The following is a 17,352-nucleotide window of genomic DNA, read 5'->3' as shown; positions in this document are numbered from 1 at the left end:
GCTGATCCATCATGGGACCACAGATACCAAATACTGAGCTCACTTATAATGCATATGGTCACTTTTTTAGCATTTTCTTTCCTGCCTGACTGCCTCCCTCAAGTTTTACTGAGGGCCCTGCACATGACAGGTGCTATAGGGTATTGAGACAATGAACTAATGTTATTAATATAGTGAAATTAACAAATTTCTTGACATAAAGTAGGTTCTCAACAAATGCTGGTTGCACTATCTTCTAGAAACAAGGACTTGTGTATTGCTTAGAATCCAACCACAGTACCAACCACACTGATGCTGTTTGTAGGATATTGGTAGAAACGTGCTGGAGAAGTACAGTCACAACATGGTTAATATCAGGCTACATTATCCATGGGGCAGGCAATGACTAAAGTTTGGAGGTCGGCCTGTTTATCCTGCTTAATTTTGTGTTTAAGACACAAGTAGCTATCATTTATGATCTTCCTCTCCTTTCCATGCATCTTAGCTTCAGAATATCACTCCTTCAATTTCTCGTATTAAATCTTATTATGATGATTGATACTAGCTCTTCATTGAACATGCCATTCTTTAATCTGCCATCAGGGATTTGAAATCAATAATTTGTCCAAGGCTCTGGCCACTCTGCCTTGATTCCCTGAGATATTTTAAAGAGTTCTTAAAAATTAGGAATATCTTACTCCCACAATTAGAGCATTTTCTGCAGCTAGTCTCTGACTCTCCCAGAAATGGACTTTTTATAAAACAGAATTACTGGTGAGGTTGGGCTACATTTTTTTATTGCTGTCTACTAAGAACCAGAATTGTATTTTGGTCTTACTTTTTAAGTGACAGGCTATCAAATAGAGTTGTTCTTTTGTGTTGAAAGCTTGTATTTTTTAAACAATAAAATTCACAGCACACATTCAAATCCAATTTGTAATCAATCACTGGGGTGGCTATGGCACAAGACCTGAGTGTTGGTCACTTGTCCTTTTAACAATGAGAACCAAAATAGACAATGGTTTAGTCACAATGTGTTGCAGCTGGTGTGGCCAGGACCCCATTGGAAATGTGACTTCAAGAAGATTTTTTCTTGTTAAAAAACAATTTCCTTCTAAAGAGTGTTGGGAAGATAGCAGGAGGGCACATAGGCAAGGAAATTTACAAGGATTTCCAAAGAGCATTTTGGAAGCATTGGATTAATTTTGAACAATTGAAAAACATTTTTACTGAGTTAAGCTGTTTAGTCTTTTCTGTGAAACTTTAATAGGATGTTTTTGCATTAAAAAAATAACTTTTGACAGACCATCTTTTTTTTTTCCCCCCCTGATCTCAGTGCATATATTTTAACTAAAAAGCGGCACATGAAGTAATGAGTATCATCAGACTGGACTCTAGGGAAATGCACTGGTGTGATTTGCTTCTGCTTCCTCTTTCACAGAAAGAGTGGGTTTTGGGTGGGGAACATACTCGTGGCTTGCACTCATTAATTGCTTCCTGAAGTTCCTGCTTCCCTGAGAAATGGTAACCATATTACATAAATTCCAGCCAGGTTCTTTTTCCTAGAGTGGACTTGATTACAAGGTGACATGACAGATTTGTTTAAGGCTATCAACCAAACTGGGGTATACCACCTTAAAGCGATCAACATTGAACTGTTTACAATTATAACTACAATACTGATTCTGTGACTCCGAATGCCTTTTGGAGCTTTTTGGAATTGGCTTCACCCAGTGTACCACATTTCTTCGATGTCCTCACCTTCCGTGGGATATTCTATTTATGGAAACAACACAAAGGCACTCAGTATCAAGGATTTTGAATACGGTATGTTAATCAGTATATATAACCACCAGTATATATGACCACTTGTTTATGGTCATAAAGTTATGGCCTTTAATAAACATGTCAACTATTTCTGAAGTTGATTTCAAAAGAAAGGTCTACATGACAATGTCAAAGGAATGAGTTTTCTGCAGTGACTAATTTGGAAGAATAAATGCTTGAGTGTGCCCGTTTAAAAACACATATGACATCATTTTAAACTTGTACTTTACCACATTCTTTCTTTGATACATTTCAGTCCACCTGTTCCTCCACCCAGTCTATAAGAACTTGCCCACTTTAATTAACACAACCCTTCTACCATCCGTTCTGAAGTCTCCAGACTCTTACCTTCTACTAGTACTATTTTGTTGGTTCTTACCGTGCTTCTAATTCCCTGTGAGCCTGCCTTTTTCTGGGCCAGGAAGATCCCTGGAGGAGGAAACGGCAACTCACTCCAGAATTCTCACCTGGGAAATCCCATAGACAGAGGAGCCTGGCGGGCTACAGCCCATGGGGGTTGCAAAAGAATCAAAACATGACTGAGCTACTAAACAACAACTGCCTCTTCCCACTTATGTTGCCAAAGTGCTTTTGTAAATGATAAAATTAAGATCTGGCTTCCTCCAGGAGCAGTGAGGCACTGACAAACAGGAGAAAATAATAAAAATTTAATTCTTTCCAAAATATTTGGAACAAAAGAGGCAGGCAGGCACCACCTCTTAACATGAGCACCATAATGTCCAGCATGTCAGACCTTTTCTTAACGGGTTGATGAATACAGTATAACTCTTCAAGGACAACCTGGCTCTCTGTCAAAGGAACCAGAGTATATGCTGTGACAAATGGCTAAAATAAGTAGATACTTTTTCTGTTAGCGAGGAAGTGTTTTTACATAGAGATCGATATCCAGCTTCATTTTATTCAAGTTTCACTTACAGCAGCACAGAGAAGGTTCCTGTTCTTAACAGAATTACAGTCAGAGTAACCAGATAACTGAGATACAAGTGTTCCTCTTAAAAATCTTCATAAAAAGGAAAACTCGTCAAACTGTTCAGCTCTCATCCTGTACTGAAAATTGAGGCTTGAACTGGACAGTATCTGGGGGTCTCATTCAACCTTAAAATTCCAACCGGTTTCCTCAGATACACTATATTTGTTTTTATGGCTACTTATACCAAGGACCCCGTAGAATATATGTGTCTAATAAATGTTTGTTGACTGTGACCGTAGCATCTAATACCTCTAAGAAGTAAGCAATTAGCAAGCTGACTGGCTTACCAGAAGAATTTAATCACATCTGAATTCTCAAACATACCAGTAAAAAGTCTTTAGCTGGATTCTCTGGCCTCCAATTTATATGAGGCTGCAGCATGGCATGACTAAGTAGGCTCAAGTAAAACTGCTTGGCTTTAAACCCTAGCTCTGCCACTCATCAGCTGGGTGGTCTCAGGGCCAAAGTATGAGAAATAAGGTAACTGACGATGTTGTGTGCCAAGTGGAGAAGTGGAGACTTCATGCCCTAGAAGTGAACATTTCTAGAACAGCTTTAACAGAGTTTTGACTTTAGGAAGCTCACTTCTGAAATAGTGTGGAGGATGGTTTGGAGAAGCAAAAAACTACCACAATGGTGTAATGTTCCCCTGGGAAATGATAATGGTCTGAATCAAGGCCATGACAGTTGGGATGACGAAAAAATAACAAAAGCAATCATTATTGAACAAGAAGAAGAATCCTCTAAATTAGAGGATAATTACTTAGGAGCAGGAATGGCAAGCAGGAAGCCTGCACTGTTTACAGCCTGAACAAATGTTTGGGTGAGATTCGTGCACATGTAACATGAAAGATCAGAGCTACTACACTGTTCACTAGGAAATGCCAACTTAGCAACACAGTAGTATGTTTTCACCAGCTTTGAAAAATACCCACTTTCCTGTTTGAAGGGTTTGTGGCAAAAATATATTTTGTCTGTCACAGTTCATGTGATCTCACAGCCATACAACTTGACTTTACAATTGGCTGTTTCCCTGAAATGTATGCTTTGTGAACCCTATAACATATAATGTGCCCAAAATATGATGCTCAAGTTTAGTTCCAGAACTTTAAAATACACTTACTCTTATTATTGAGACCCTTATTATGCCTTTCCAAGACATTTTAAAAATATATAAACAGTAACATATCTTATACATGATAGAATAAAAATGCATAGGGCTCTTCTTGAAGTCATAGGCAGGATATTCTAATAGCAGGCTGTCTGTAGCCTGCAGGAATAAAAATAATAATTGTCATTATAACATCACCAAGTTCTAATCAGAAATGTGGAAGTATTACTACTGACACTTATTTTTTCCCAAGAAACCCAAGATAATCAAGACAAAAAGGCAAAGAAAGAAAACAAAGGCAAAGAAAGAAAACAAAAGAAAAGAAACACCTTCCACACTCGGTCTTTCTTGCTTTAAAAAAAAAAAAAAGAGGCAGTGTATCAAAACAGAAACTGAATTTATAATTCCAGAATCATAAAATCCATCTAGAATAACTTATTCTTGGTTTAACACTAATTCAGGTTTATCGTTCATAAATTCAGAGTGGAAAGGTCTTAGTTTTTTCATTAAAACAGCCTCTAAAGATATCATGTAAATAAGCAATGCTTTATATTTTGCAAACAGATAAGATAAAACACCATCATTACAGGCCCTACTTTTCTGATGAGAAAACTAAGGCTTGAAGGTGTCATGATTTCTTCATGTCCGGCATGTTAGACAATAGGCTAACCAGGTCTTCTCAATCTATATCCCAGCCTGTGTCACGTTCCCCTGCTAACTTATGTAGAAACTGTATGCTCAACTGTATACTCTTAGAAATAAAGTATGATGATACACATTCTGGGCACACACCCAGAAAGAACAATACTAATGTGGGATAACAGACTAACATTAAGATGTCTGAAACATCCAAGTACCAAACACAGCATTGTTTCAAGTCAGTTACTCCTGAAATAGAGAGAGAGGCAGAGGTTCGGTCCATCCCAGGTGAAGAGCTCCCCTCCATCGAGACCAGAGGCTGACAGGCAGCTGAGCAGGGAAGGTGGGAGCAGTCTGAGATGATGGACGCTTCATTCCATGAAAACCTGCCTGCCTCTGCCGTCTACCTTCCCTCACTGGGGCTGACTCCTTAAGTACTACCGATCTTCAACCATCATGCCCTGAGTCTGCTGCAAAGCAAGGGCAATAGCAGACAGGTCAGTGGTTTTTCAAAAAACAGGTTTCGGTCAGTCTATTCTTTAGTGATGACCAGTATTCAAAGATAAAGAGCAAAGAGAACAGAGCAAGAGAGCACCACAGCACGGAATAGAAGGAAAGGACTAAAGAAATTTTTTTTTTTTTGCCTGGCCTGCTGCAGTCCATGGAGTCACAAAGAGTCAGACATGACTGAGCGACTGATCACAACTGCATCTTAAGAGTATTAATTGTTGAAACTTCTCTCAGGGTTGTGTGCATGCGTGCATGCGTGTTCTTGATTACAAGGGGAAATATTTTTCTTTGGTAGAGACTCTTCAGCCAGGCTTCCTGCTAAATGCATTATTAAAGTATCATGACTAAAAGAGCAGGCAAGGAAAATATACCCAAAGCCCTGTCCTTTCATTAATTTTCTTTAAATCCTACTGACACAGTTGTCATCACAGTATTGTATTCTTTGCTAATACATTTTGACACACACAAATTGAGAGCTGAAAGGGGGTTCTACATATAATTTATCTCCCATTAGTTTTTTTAATCAACTGAAATTAATTCGTCTACAGAGCTTTGTTATTATTTGAAAGGCCCTTGTTAAAAGTCAGAAGATACAAGTTTCAGCAGAAGTTTCTTTGTCACAGGCAAAGTATTATTTGTAGTATTAGAGCAGATCACAACAATCTCCTAAATTGCTTCCCCCATATGTAAAATAAGCTGAGTTAGTCTGTTATACAAGTTCTTGAAATTTGCAGGTGATAAAAATTTTTCTTGGTTCTTTCTTTAACACTCTCCATCTTGATTAATAGTGATTAAGCACACTTTAAGAATCTTCTTATTCAGTTATTAAATATCAAGCACTTTTAAGAGTGCATTAGATAAATGTTGAGTAAATGTTGAGGTAAATGTTATGTAAATGTTGAGGTTTCTCACTCTAAAAATTAATAGTTATTTATAAGATTGGAAGTAGCAAAAAATGACTCTTTAGTGAGTAGTTCAAGCTATAAAAATGAACATTACATATTGCTTAAAATATTTGTGTGCATATTATAATATGTAACATTTCCTGAGCATAAATAATAGATACTTGCGTCTTCTCATCAGATATTAATGTAACAAGTTCATCATAGAGAAAAAATTGGAGGCCATTTAAATCCCAAGGATTCAAATGCACGGAGGTCAAGAAACAAAAGCACTGATGGGAATGTCCACAGCTTTCTTTCATCAGCAGCAAGTGATGAAACAGACCAGAGCATAAGAAGCTGGGGTAATCAGACTTGATTCTTGGGACCTGCATTAGTCTGACCCCGGGAACTTTCTAGCAGGCTTTTTTATAACATTTAGAAATCAAAAAGACCTGGTTGCCTGATTCCTGACTTTGATGTTAACCATAAAAGGTTAAATTTTGATATGGAGATTTGTTTGTTTCTGGAAGGACTTCCAAAACAGTTGAGCAGGCAAGGAGGCTCAGTAGTTTAAACAAGCATACCTCCGTAAGTGACAAACGATTTCAAATAAGGAAATAATGGGTTTCCCTAACGGCTCAGATAGTATAGAATCTGCCTGCAATGCAGGAGACATAAGAGACCTGGGTTCGATCCCTGAGTGGAAGATTCCCTGGAGAAGGAAATGGCAATCCACTCCAGTATTCTTGCCTGAAAAAATCCCATGGACAGAGGAGCTTGGCAGGCTGCAGTCCAAAGGGTCTCGAAGAGTCGGACACAACTGAGCGACTAAGCACAGCACACCAGCACACAAGGAAAGAAAAGAACATGGAACAGAAAGAAAAGAGAACTGGGGAGAGAACGTGAAGGAATGTCCACATTTATAGGCACAACGTCGTGGAGGAATCAGCGAAAACTAGAAAGAGGAATGAACCAGAGAGGAAGAGAGAAATCTGTAATATTACAGAAGTAGGGGAATATATTAGGTGTAAGAGAGATATAACAGGCTACAGAGTATACAGGATGGTTACTAGAAAACAGACTTTGGATTTCAAGTGACAAATTAACACAGTGCTCGTTGAGCCAAATTTCAAAAGGCTGAGATGAAATGAGAATGAGAAGTGAGCACTGTTATTTGATTGTGAGCTGTCATCTCAGTTGATTTTGAATGACAGTTTCCCCATCGGAATGAAGTTTTTTAGTTCATTACCAGATAGAAACTCTTACTGGCAGTTTATATCTAGTACATTGAAAGAAGTATATTACAGACTCCAGGGAGTTGTCTTTCACTCTCAATTTAACATTATCAAAATATTTCCAGATTACCTGAATCTTGAAAAAAAGAACTCAAAACAAACAAGGGGATGAAATGGGAATAATGAGCTCTAAATCTCTGAGTCCGCTTTGTATATAACAGGCTGACACTCAAAGAGGGTTTTAAGTCTTCCAAATTCTTAGCAAGCTCTTCAGGGTCCAAGCACTCTGCATAAAGTGTCAAGAAGTTTGCCTCTACACAGCCTGTCTTACTTTGGAGAATATCAAATTAATGCTGTTGGCAGCTGACTCTAACATGTTATTCAACTGTTTTGGTTCCTATGTTTAAATAACTAATATTGCCATCATTGTTAGGACCCCCTCCTAACATAGTTGTATTTTTAATGTCTGGTACACTCTTGCTTCTGTGTAATTTCACCAATTATTCAATTATGTACTATTTTGCTTTCTTTCACAACACTGACCTATTATCACTTTTAATGCTGACATGCAGTACAAGAAACATGACAGCATATGTATATGTGTACATGTATTTTTTTTGTCTTGTTTTCTCCTGATTTACAATTCTTGGCATTGGTGTAATTGAGTTCATTTGTTTCCTTCATGTATATCATATGTATTCATTTAGTTACTCCCGCCCATCTTGGTGGGGAAAATTAAGTAGCCACTTTCTATTTTTCACAGGAGCACTTGACCTTACATATTTCTGTAATGGTAATAGAAATAATAACATCAGTTAAATGACTGAGTGCACTTTCCTCTTCCTCCCTGTTGCCCAGTAAGTTGAGTGTTATTATTGTTATGGTTGCTATTGTTATTATTATCCTATTTTACAGATTTTTTAAAAAGGGCCAGAGATTAAGTGGCTTTTCCAAAGCCATTAAGCTAGCCAGATGCAACTGAGAAAAACTCTCCTAGGAATTGTTATGAAACTCTAGTGCTGCTACAAATCAACCGATCATCTGAAAGGCAGTTAGGAGGAGGTCAAAAGTAAAGGAGAAACAAAGCCAATAGCAGGTTCGAAACGGCTTCTCCCTCTCTGATCAGAGTGTGATGGATGCCAGCCAGACCAACGGAAAGTCACTGCAGAGAGGCCGCTGGGAAGGCCCCCACTTTGCTGATGTCAGTGGGCACACGGTGTCACTCAGAGGCGGGGGGATGGGTGCTATGTGGTGGTTACCGAGAGCAAAATAGGATTTTTGCAGTAGCGTTCCTTTCTGCTTGTGGCAATGCAATAATTTAATGAAGAAGAGTAGGAGAAAGAAAGAGGGTGTGTGGGGGGGGGGGTCTGTGTGCGCGCACATGCGTGTGCCTTGTTGATAGTGAATTTTCTCTGGCAGGGAGGCAAGTAAAGGCAGAGATGACACTCATGTACTACTATGTGCCTGCTTTTAAGTCCATAAACTATTCTCATACTCTGGCTACTCAGAGTAGCAGTTGGCATCAGCAGAGGGTTTGGGTTTTGCTATGATTTTTAATGAACCTAGACTCATACCTGTGTGAGTTGGAAATAGAATAGGGAAGAATAAAATAAAGGCCCATGTTTCCTCTTAACTCCATACTGTATAGATAGTGTACCCATGTTTCATTTGGCTGGATTCTGTGGCAGTGCAGCCTGGTAGGTAAATATTCAGGCTCTAACACTACATCACTTAGGTTCATGTTGTAGCTTTCTGCACCTACTGCTGTGTGACTTGTACAAATTGTAAAACCTCTCTGTGTCCCAGGAGAATTATTGCTTTATCAGTTATAAAACTAAGGGTTATCAGTTACAAAAATTAGGACTTACTATTTATCTGTTATAAAAATTAGGACTTACTCGCTTCAAAGGGCTACTGAGAGAATGAAAAAATTAATTTAAATGAAGTATTTGAAGCAATGCCTGGCAGAGTAAATAAGTAACAAATGGAACCTCTTACTATAATTTTATGTGTCCTATACCTACTTGCAAGCCAATTTAAGAAAATGATATCTGAAAGCCACTCTTGTCTTCTAGTCCTGGGAAGAACGTTATTATTCTACATGGTAAAGCATAACGTAGAGAGTAAAATTTTTAGGAGATATTTGGATAAATCTAACACTTCAAAAAGTCTCTCTCCCTAATTGTAATGCTTTGTTTTTCTAATTAATATTAATATTCATTCACTGCTTTTATTTACTTTCTTGCTTTAGACAGGGTGGGATAGTTAAAATGTTGTATGATAATGAAATATTTAAATTTAAGCTATTGTATGTGCCAAAATTATAATACTTAAGTAGAATCAACCAATTAAATTAGACCCTGTAATATATTTCAAAAGATATCGGATGCACATCTGTCCCTTTTATCTGACTGTAGAAAAGAGATAAGTAACTTATTAAAATATTTACTACTTTTCTGTTTTGCTGATTTTATTCCTACATTGAAGCACATAGATAAATCTAAGCTACTATTAAAATCCCACAAATGTAGTATCCTAATCAGGTTCACTGGTTGTAGATAAAAGTTAAAATACTAATTCTGTTTTTAGTGCTGCATAAACTGAGTTAAAATACGGCAATTTACATCTGATATTGAAATCTCTTCTGCCTCAATGGTTTCTGATTTAATTTACCATTACAAAGACAAGGATTTACAGGATGAACTGTCCCTAAGGACTCTGATTAGACGTTGTTGTTAGTCATGGTTTTCCTTTCTTGTTTTGAACCCAGAGAAGTGAGCAGTAACCCAAAATTGTTAACATGAGAGACTCATTGGGAAGCCACTATTTAAAATATTTGGATGTTGACTTTCCTCCTGTGGACAGATGTTCCTATCAAAAAAAAAAAAATCACCCATATTTTAATATCAGTTGACCTCTGTGTGTGGGAGAATTTATTCTGAAAAAAAAAAAAAAAACAGCTATTAGAGAAAAATGTATCGTTCTCTAATTCCTGGAAAGTAAAGTGGGGACAGAGGAAGAAAAAAAATTAACTTCTGCTGTCCTTAAACAGTAATACTAAATTTTTGTTTTACGTTCCATATTAACATATTTCTATGTAATCTTAAAGCAATGCTACATGACACAAAAATCTATCTATTATTATTAATTTTGTTTTTGGGGGAGGTTGCTTCAGATTTTTAAAAAATGACTGTAAGAGGAATATAAATATTGCATAAATCTTTTCAATGATTAAATAATTAACTAGGAGTAGCTTTATCACCTTTTTATAGATGAATACAAGTGACTAGAGGTATAATGAAGCAAAATGACTTAAAAGGGCCATCAGGAAATCACAGAAATAAGACTGTAACTCTTTTCAGTGCTACATCAATACCAAAGAATGAACAGCCAGAAGAGCCTGAGTCTAAAATACTAAATATGCTGACCATGATAAAGGCCTCTGTAATTTAGCAGGTCATTGTACTGTACACTTAATATAACTGTGCAGGGAAAAGAAGAAGAAAGCATGATAATCTCCTAGGTACCCTTCTATTACATTGCTCTCTCTACTTTAAAAATTATACGATTTGAAACATCCTGGGAAGGAGTTTGTATCGGAGAGGAGTACTCAAGAAGACTATGGTAAGGTCAGAGTCACAGCTGGAGTGAGTTTAAGTAACCTTGTCCTTTGCTTTCTCTTCTCTAACACAGAAATAAAATGATGGATGTCCCCATTTAGATTATCATTAAAATACTTTTCTTGCTATTCACTAGGTAACCATCACTTGTATCAACCATCAACTTTCTACTATCGATAGAGAAAGAAAAAGAAGTAGTGTAGTGTAGATTATTTCAAATATTTTTTTTTTTGTTTTGAAAGAATTTTAGAGATGACTTGTTTTCCTGATTATGTCTAGTGTCAACTGAAGTACAGAGGAGATAGCAAATATTTAACCTCTAAGAGGGGAAAGTTGGGCTGGGGTTTTCAAAAAACAGGTCATGGCTAATTTTAGAAAGTTAAGCGATCACCTACAGAAAATAGGATATATAGTTTTTTTCAGTGAGCATTTTCATGAGTGATGCAAATAGATATGGCATTTTTATTAAAGAAAATTCAAAAAAAAATATTAGTGTTCTCTTACCAACTTCCTCAAGCTTCCATTTCAGTGTATTTCAAGCGTTCTTTTCTTACAACATAATTTCATCAAACCACTGTCCCTCAAATGTCCAAATTGTATTAGAAAATAATGGAATCTGAATTTACATGAAACCAATTTCACCTTCTTTTTAGGGACATATACCAAGAAGCTTTTCTACCTTTAAAATATAATTATTTTTCACAGTTCTCATCATAAGTTTTACAAATACTTCAAATTCATACAGCGTTGTGTTCAAATTAAATCTGCTGGTCTCAAAAAGACAAAACAAAGAATAAAGGCTAAAAGAAGCAATTACAAACACATTCAAAAGATTTTTCATTCACAAATAAAAAATCACTGTTCATTTCAAGCGTAAACTGATTTTATAAATTGCTTTTTGAAAAAAAAATCTGCCTTTAAAGTGGCCTTTAAAAATCGATACCTCATACAACTGAGGTGATGTTGAGCAATAGTGTACTTAATCAGAATATATTTGTTCACATGATATTGAAAAATGCTTTTGATTTAGAAAGTTTGCAAGTCTCTTCATAAATTGAGATGTATAAATTATTCATATATATGCTAGTTACAGTCCTACGACCTAATTTATCCAACATACATATACAAACGCATACTACCTTTTAAAACCCATCAGTAATAACAGATGCAAGTGGAAAGTCAAATTAAAACAATGTGAATAATTCACCAAAATAATTTTTGCTACTTCTGTTTCCATCACCTGAATGAAGACTAAGACATTCAACTTTCTATGGCAGTTTTAATCAAAACTCATAACTATGTCTTTGAAAACAAACCTAAGGATGAGAATTGTAACACCCTTGGAGAACAGTGCATTTTCTCTGGGCTCCCTCTAAATCTTTCCTGAAATTCAAAGACAACTTTTCCAGAAGTGATTTACAAATAATCCACCTTGCTGACAAGACAAGTAGAATTCCTATAAATAAGAATATTTTCTTCATATGAGATCAGACTACGGTGAATCAAGAAAACCTTGGAGTCCGTTTAGCCTCATTTTCACATTTGTAGATTAATGAATTATTGAATTTCTTCAATAATTTCTTCTGCAATAGCAATAACATTTTTATTTTTATTCTCCATTATGAAAATAAATCAGGAAAAGTAGACAATCATTCAACTTTCACTTAAGGAAAAGAAGACTAAAGACTAAGTTTCTGACATTCATCCTTGAGGTTATATCTTACAGTCTCTGGTCCCTGTATCTTTACTGTTCAGGGCTTCCCTGGCGGCTCAGACAGTAAAGAATCCACCTGCAATGCGGGAGACCTGGATTCAATCCCTAGGTTGGGAAGACCCCTTGGAGGAGGGCATGGCAACCCACACCAGTATTCTTGCCTGGAAAATCCCACGGACAGAGGAATCTGACGGGCTACAGTCCACAGGGTCGCAAAGAGTCAGAAATGACTGAGTGACTAAGACAGTGACTGATTGACAGGCCATCATCAATCAAAGATTGGGGATGGGAGACAGACTTATTAGGCCTCAAGATGACATGATATAATTAGTTTTAGCAGTTGGCATTTTACTTACAAATTTTCTCAATCAATTATTTTGTGATGGATAAAAATTCAGCTCAACTGATTTTTATTTGTAGTTTTTCTCCATAAAAGGATGTGGCATCTTCCGTTTGGAACAATCTTTCTAATTTCCATTCCATTGTTGAAAATAAGAGTGCTAAAATTTTTGGTAACCACATAAGAAGTGAAAGAAAGAAGATAAAGAGATCCATAAGTATACAAAGAATTCCTCTACCTCTACAAGAAAAAGATTTTTTTTTCTATTTGTTCCTTCACAGCAGTATACTTTTTAGACCACCCGATAAACAAGTGCAAAGCCAGAATATACAAAAGATAATAATTTTATTTTCCAGCTATCTTCCTGTGATTCAACTCAATGTTTCATTCCATGTTCCCACTGTCTCTAATATGTTACAATTTTCTCACAAATATGATGTCAATTTTTAAGGATCCTGTATTACAATTAAGTGAATATAATGAAATATATTCCATTGAACCACTAAGATATGGAGAGCATAAAAGATATTCAACTTAAAAAAAAAGGAACTTCAACTGATGTATAAAAGAAATCTTCAATTTGAAGACATGCAACATAACTCACATACTCTTTAAGGAGCAGAAATTTGGAGAGATAGAAAAATAAGCAAACATATTTGTATATGGATGTAATATCAACACATAAGTGATAAGCCAGGTTTTTAGATGGACCCCACAGTCTAGCCCATATAACTCTACGGCTAGTGGCAGTATTGACAACTGATAATTTGACTGAGCAACATTAGGTGTTAGGGCCCACGGTGTCAGAAACAGAAACTTTTAAACTTCTTTACAGAAATTCACAGAATGTACATAGATTAGAATCAAAAGGAACCTCAAAGATTACTGGGTCCATCCCTCTGTTCTTGGCTGAACTCAACATGGCTCTTTTCAACAACTGATAAGGTGGAATTTGAAGTCAGTAACATTAGGGGGAAAAGTCAGATGATTTGGACTGAGCGCACCCTTTCTCTGTAAGCTTTGACCTATTGTGTGATGGGTTTCTAAGAGAATGTTGTCAGTTCCTATTGAAAAAGGCAGAGCATTTCCTAACGAGGAGAAAAAGGCAATGAGAGTGGTCTTGTTAGTGTGGATGGAGGTGTGTGCACATGTGTGAGAATATGCACCGGACATGTATGCCTGTAGTGTGTATGCAGATGTATAGTTTATTTCCCCTGAGTCATTAAAAAGAATCCTGTGTTTGCAGACTTTGTTATCCTTTCAGAGGAGAGCTGAAATGTTTGACATTTCAGAACCCAGGAAGCATTCTGGAACTGCAGAACTAGCAAAACTCTCCCGTGAGAGGGCAGTAGGGGGCCAAGCGGAGCCAAGCGGAGCAGACTCTTCCCTGTGGTCCCTCCAGCACCGGGCTTGGCTGTCAATCTTCACCCTGATGCCTGCGCCGCGGGCATGGGCAGTGGAAGACGCTGCTGAGAGCGCGCACAGCAGCTGCAGCAGGCTCCTCTCGTAAAACAAGGAAACCCACGATCTGTGGGGCAATGAGCTGCCTTTATGAATTGACAGTTGGGCTGTGTGAGATGCCGGTGCTGCTGGGCAAACTGGCTCTCAGTCTTGGCTTCCCACAAAAGGAGCGGAAGGGGGAGCTGTAGTGGTTCCCAGTGCCCACAGGGCCCCCTTTCCTGGCCGCTGTACGCTGGCCACAGCGGGTGCCGCGTGGAGCATGCGAGCTCTTGTCTCTCTCTGTGTGTGCCTGTTTGTGTAACTACTCGCATGACTGTCAATCTCCCTGTCTGCCTGGGTGACAGAGAGACAAAGATGCTCGGGAAAGTTTTCACTGGAAAACATACCTCGGGAGTTCTCCTGGCCATGTCCCAGGTACTCTGGTTCTCCACACCTGATACTACCTCTGTCAGCTCATTATTTTGTTTCCTCTGGGATGATTTATATCCAGACGTGAGAAGTGCACATGTGCTGAGGTTTTCTGTATGTGACCTTACTTCCCGGAACTGAGAAGGAAGGAGAACCTGAAAAACGGTCAATTTTCCCTTCGGATTGTAAAGTGCATGGGATAAGAGCCCAGAAACTGGACTCAGACTGTCCGAATTGGAATCCATCCGCTCTGCCACCTACACTAAGTGTGTGCTTTGGGCAAATAGCTTCTACTCCTTGCCTAAGTTTCTTCATTTGCAGGGAAGGCATGGTAACAGCGCCAAGCTCATAGGGTGGTGAAGATTGAATATATTGAAAACTCATAGAACAATACCTGACACCCAATAGTTGCTCTGTGTTAGCTAGTAACAGCATCCTCGACATCCGCTGTGTTAAATGCGGAGAAGATCCGTCCTGGCCATTTTCCCCATCGGTACTCGCTAGCGCTCCGTACATGCCCATATCCCAAAACAGAGATGAGAAAGTACCCTATCCCCTATCCATCCCGCCCGCTCCACATCCTCCAGCACCCACACCCACACCCACACAGCCATCTCCGCCAGCGCAATCGTGCATCTGGGAACCCCTCCCCAGCTATCCTGCGCGCCACACCTGGGGGCGCACTCCTTGTGGGCTAAGTCAAATGAAGTGCCCAAGAGCCCGGGTCCCTACCTCTTCTGGTTGAAGAGTGTATTGGGGGTATTTTCCTACCTGCCCCAGGTTTTTGCCCTTCTTACTGCCGCCGAAAGCCAGTCCTTGGTAAGTGCCCGCAGATCGATTGGCGGCCTGGGCAGGCGTCTCCCCGCCCAGAGAGGACTTGATGGAGTTGAGTTTGGCCCGCGAGCTGCCGAACTGTGAGCTCTCCACCATCAGCACCGCGGCCAGTAGGAGCAGGCAGCGGGAGGAGTCCTTGCCCCGCATCAGTGCGGCCATCTCCCGGCGAGGGGTCTCCCGGCGAGGGGTCCCCCGGGGAGGCGCAAAGCCCGAAAGGATACGGATACAAATGGGAAGGAGGACCCCGCACGGGGCCCTGCACTCGGGGCGAGGACTCGCAGACTCTGTTCCCCCAACCCCACTTGGCTTTGGGGGCCCAGCACCGTGTGAACTCAGTCTCAAGCCTCAGACCCGGAGGAAGCACGACCCAAGCAAGACCCGCTTCTCCGCCAGGGCAGGAAGTTCTGCAGTAACTGGAAGCAATCAAAGGCGAGGCGCCTTCTCGCCAAGGAGGCGTGACCCGAGGTGCAGGCAGACCCAGCCCCACGGACCGCACCGCTTCCGTTGCTCCTTGCCCACACCTCCTCCGAGGTCCTGCCTCGGCTCTCAGAGGTCCAGTCCTCCTCTTAACTGCTCAGGAGGTCCACATGAGTTCGTTCTCCTTCGGCCTCAGCTGCGTTTTCTCTCCTCTCTTCCTTCTCTACCTCTTACGTCTCAACCTCTGTGGGACTCAAGTCCTCCTTTTCAAAGTTAGCGGGCACTAATATGGGAGATCAGGAACCGCCCCCAGACCGGACCCTGGAGATCAGAAGCCAGCTAAGGTTTCCCACGCGCATGCAAAGTCGCCCGAAGCGGTGTTCAACCAGCCCGCAGCCAAGCGCTGCCGGGGATGCTGCGTCGCCCCCGAGCTGCCCTGCGCTCCCTGCGCTCCGCCCGGTCTCCCTCGCTGCATCTGCTCTCTCATCGCCGCCCCCTTTGCTTTTTATAGCTTCTCACAGCGGGGTGGTTGGGGGGGGGGTTCCCTCCGCCCCCAATTCAAGAGTGACAAAGAGTAAAACTGTTTCTATCACCCCCACGTCCCCGCCCGCCCCCCTTTTCTTTTTCCTGCGGCTTTTCCTTCTGAGGCTTCCCCTTCTGCTTCTCCTCGCCCCCTCCCCCTCCCCTTCCGCCGAACAGGAACTGAGAAGATGGGATTCACCCCTAGAGTAACAGGCGGACTCCTAATTCCTGACAACCAACCACTCCAGAGGGTGGAAGAGCCTTTGCCAACAAACGGAGGGCAAATGTGGAAGTGAACAGGGGCGAACCGCCACCGCGGTTCAGGACTGCCAGCACCCTTCCATGGGTTCCCCAACCCACCTCCAGTCCCTGACTCCGAGAGGAGCCCTAGAAAAGCCCGATAGAAGGTTAAGGAAAATGAGCATCTGGGCGTTAATGGTCTGTGTACAGAAGTTGGGTTTTAGCCTGTGCCTCCCAGAGGATGTGTGAGGCTGGCACTGTATTGGTGCGCTAGGGAGTGTGTAACCGATCCAGATGGGGCTTTGGGAAGAAGAGCATCAGAGAAGGGGAAAGAAAGTCCCACCATGCTACCAAGAGGCGTTTGGCACTTTTTCGTCTCCTCCTTCTTCACCCTACAGACCCCCTCCCCACCACACAAGGAGCTGTTTGTCTCTGTCTCTGAGAAGCGGCAGGCATGGGGGCAGGGGACCTGAGCTCTGAACCTCACACTTCTACCGGGCATCTTTACCATCCTAGGCATCTTTACCATCTTAGGCAACTCCTCCTTTGCAAAGAGGAAATCCAAGACAGGAATGAACTGCGGGCGAGGGAGTCTCTGAGGTTCTGCTTTCTGCCTCTTC

At 40.4% G+C, this 17,352-nt stretch overlaps 1 protein-coding gene across 1 annotated transcript in view; it reads right to left on the bottom strand.

The window, feature by feature from the left end:
• DKK2 (dickkopf WNT signaling pathway inhibitor 2) overlaps positions 1-16,436 on the bottom strand; it is a 128,274-nt gene extending 111,838 nt beyond the window's left edge. Inside the window, exon 1 of the mRNA XM_005681333.3 lies at positions 15,491-16,436. Within this exon, the coding sequence (XP_005681390.1) occupies positions 15,491-15,712 (222 nt within the window). The 5' untranslated portion in view covers positions 15,713-16,436. The remainder of the gene's footprint in view (positions 1-15,490) is intronic.

This window comes from Capra hircus, chromosome 6 (genome assembly GCF_001704415.2).
Source record: "Capra hircus breed San Clemente chromosome 6, ASM170441v1, whole genome shotgun sequence".
In the NCBI taxonomy this organism is placed as follows: Eukaryota; Metazoa; Chordata; class Mammalia; order Artiodactyla; family Bovidae; genus Capra; species Capra hircus.
Note: the sequence above shows the minus strand (reverse complement) of the source record. Positions and strands in the feature narration are given on the sequence as shown.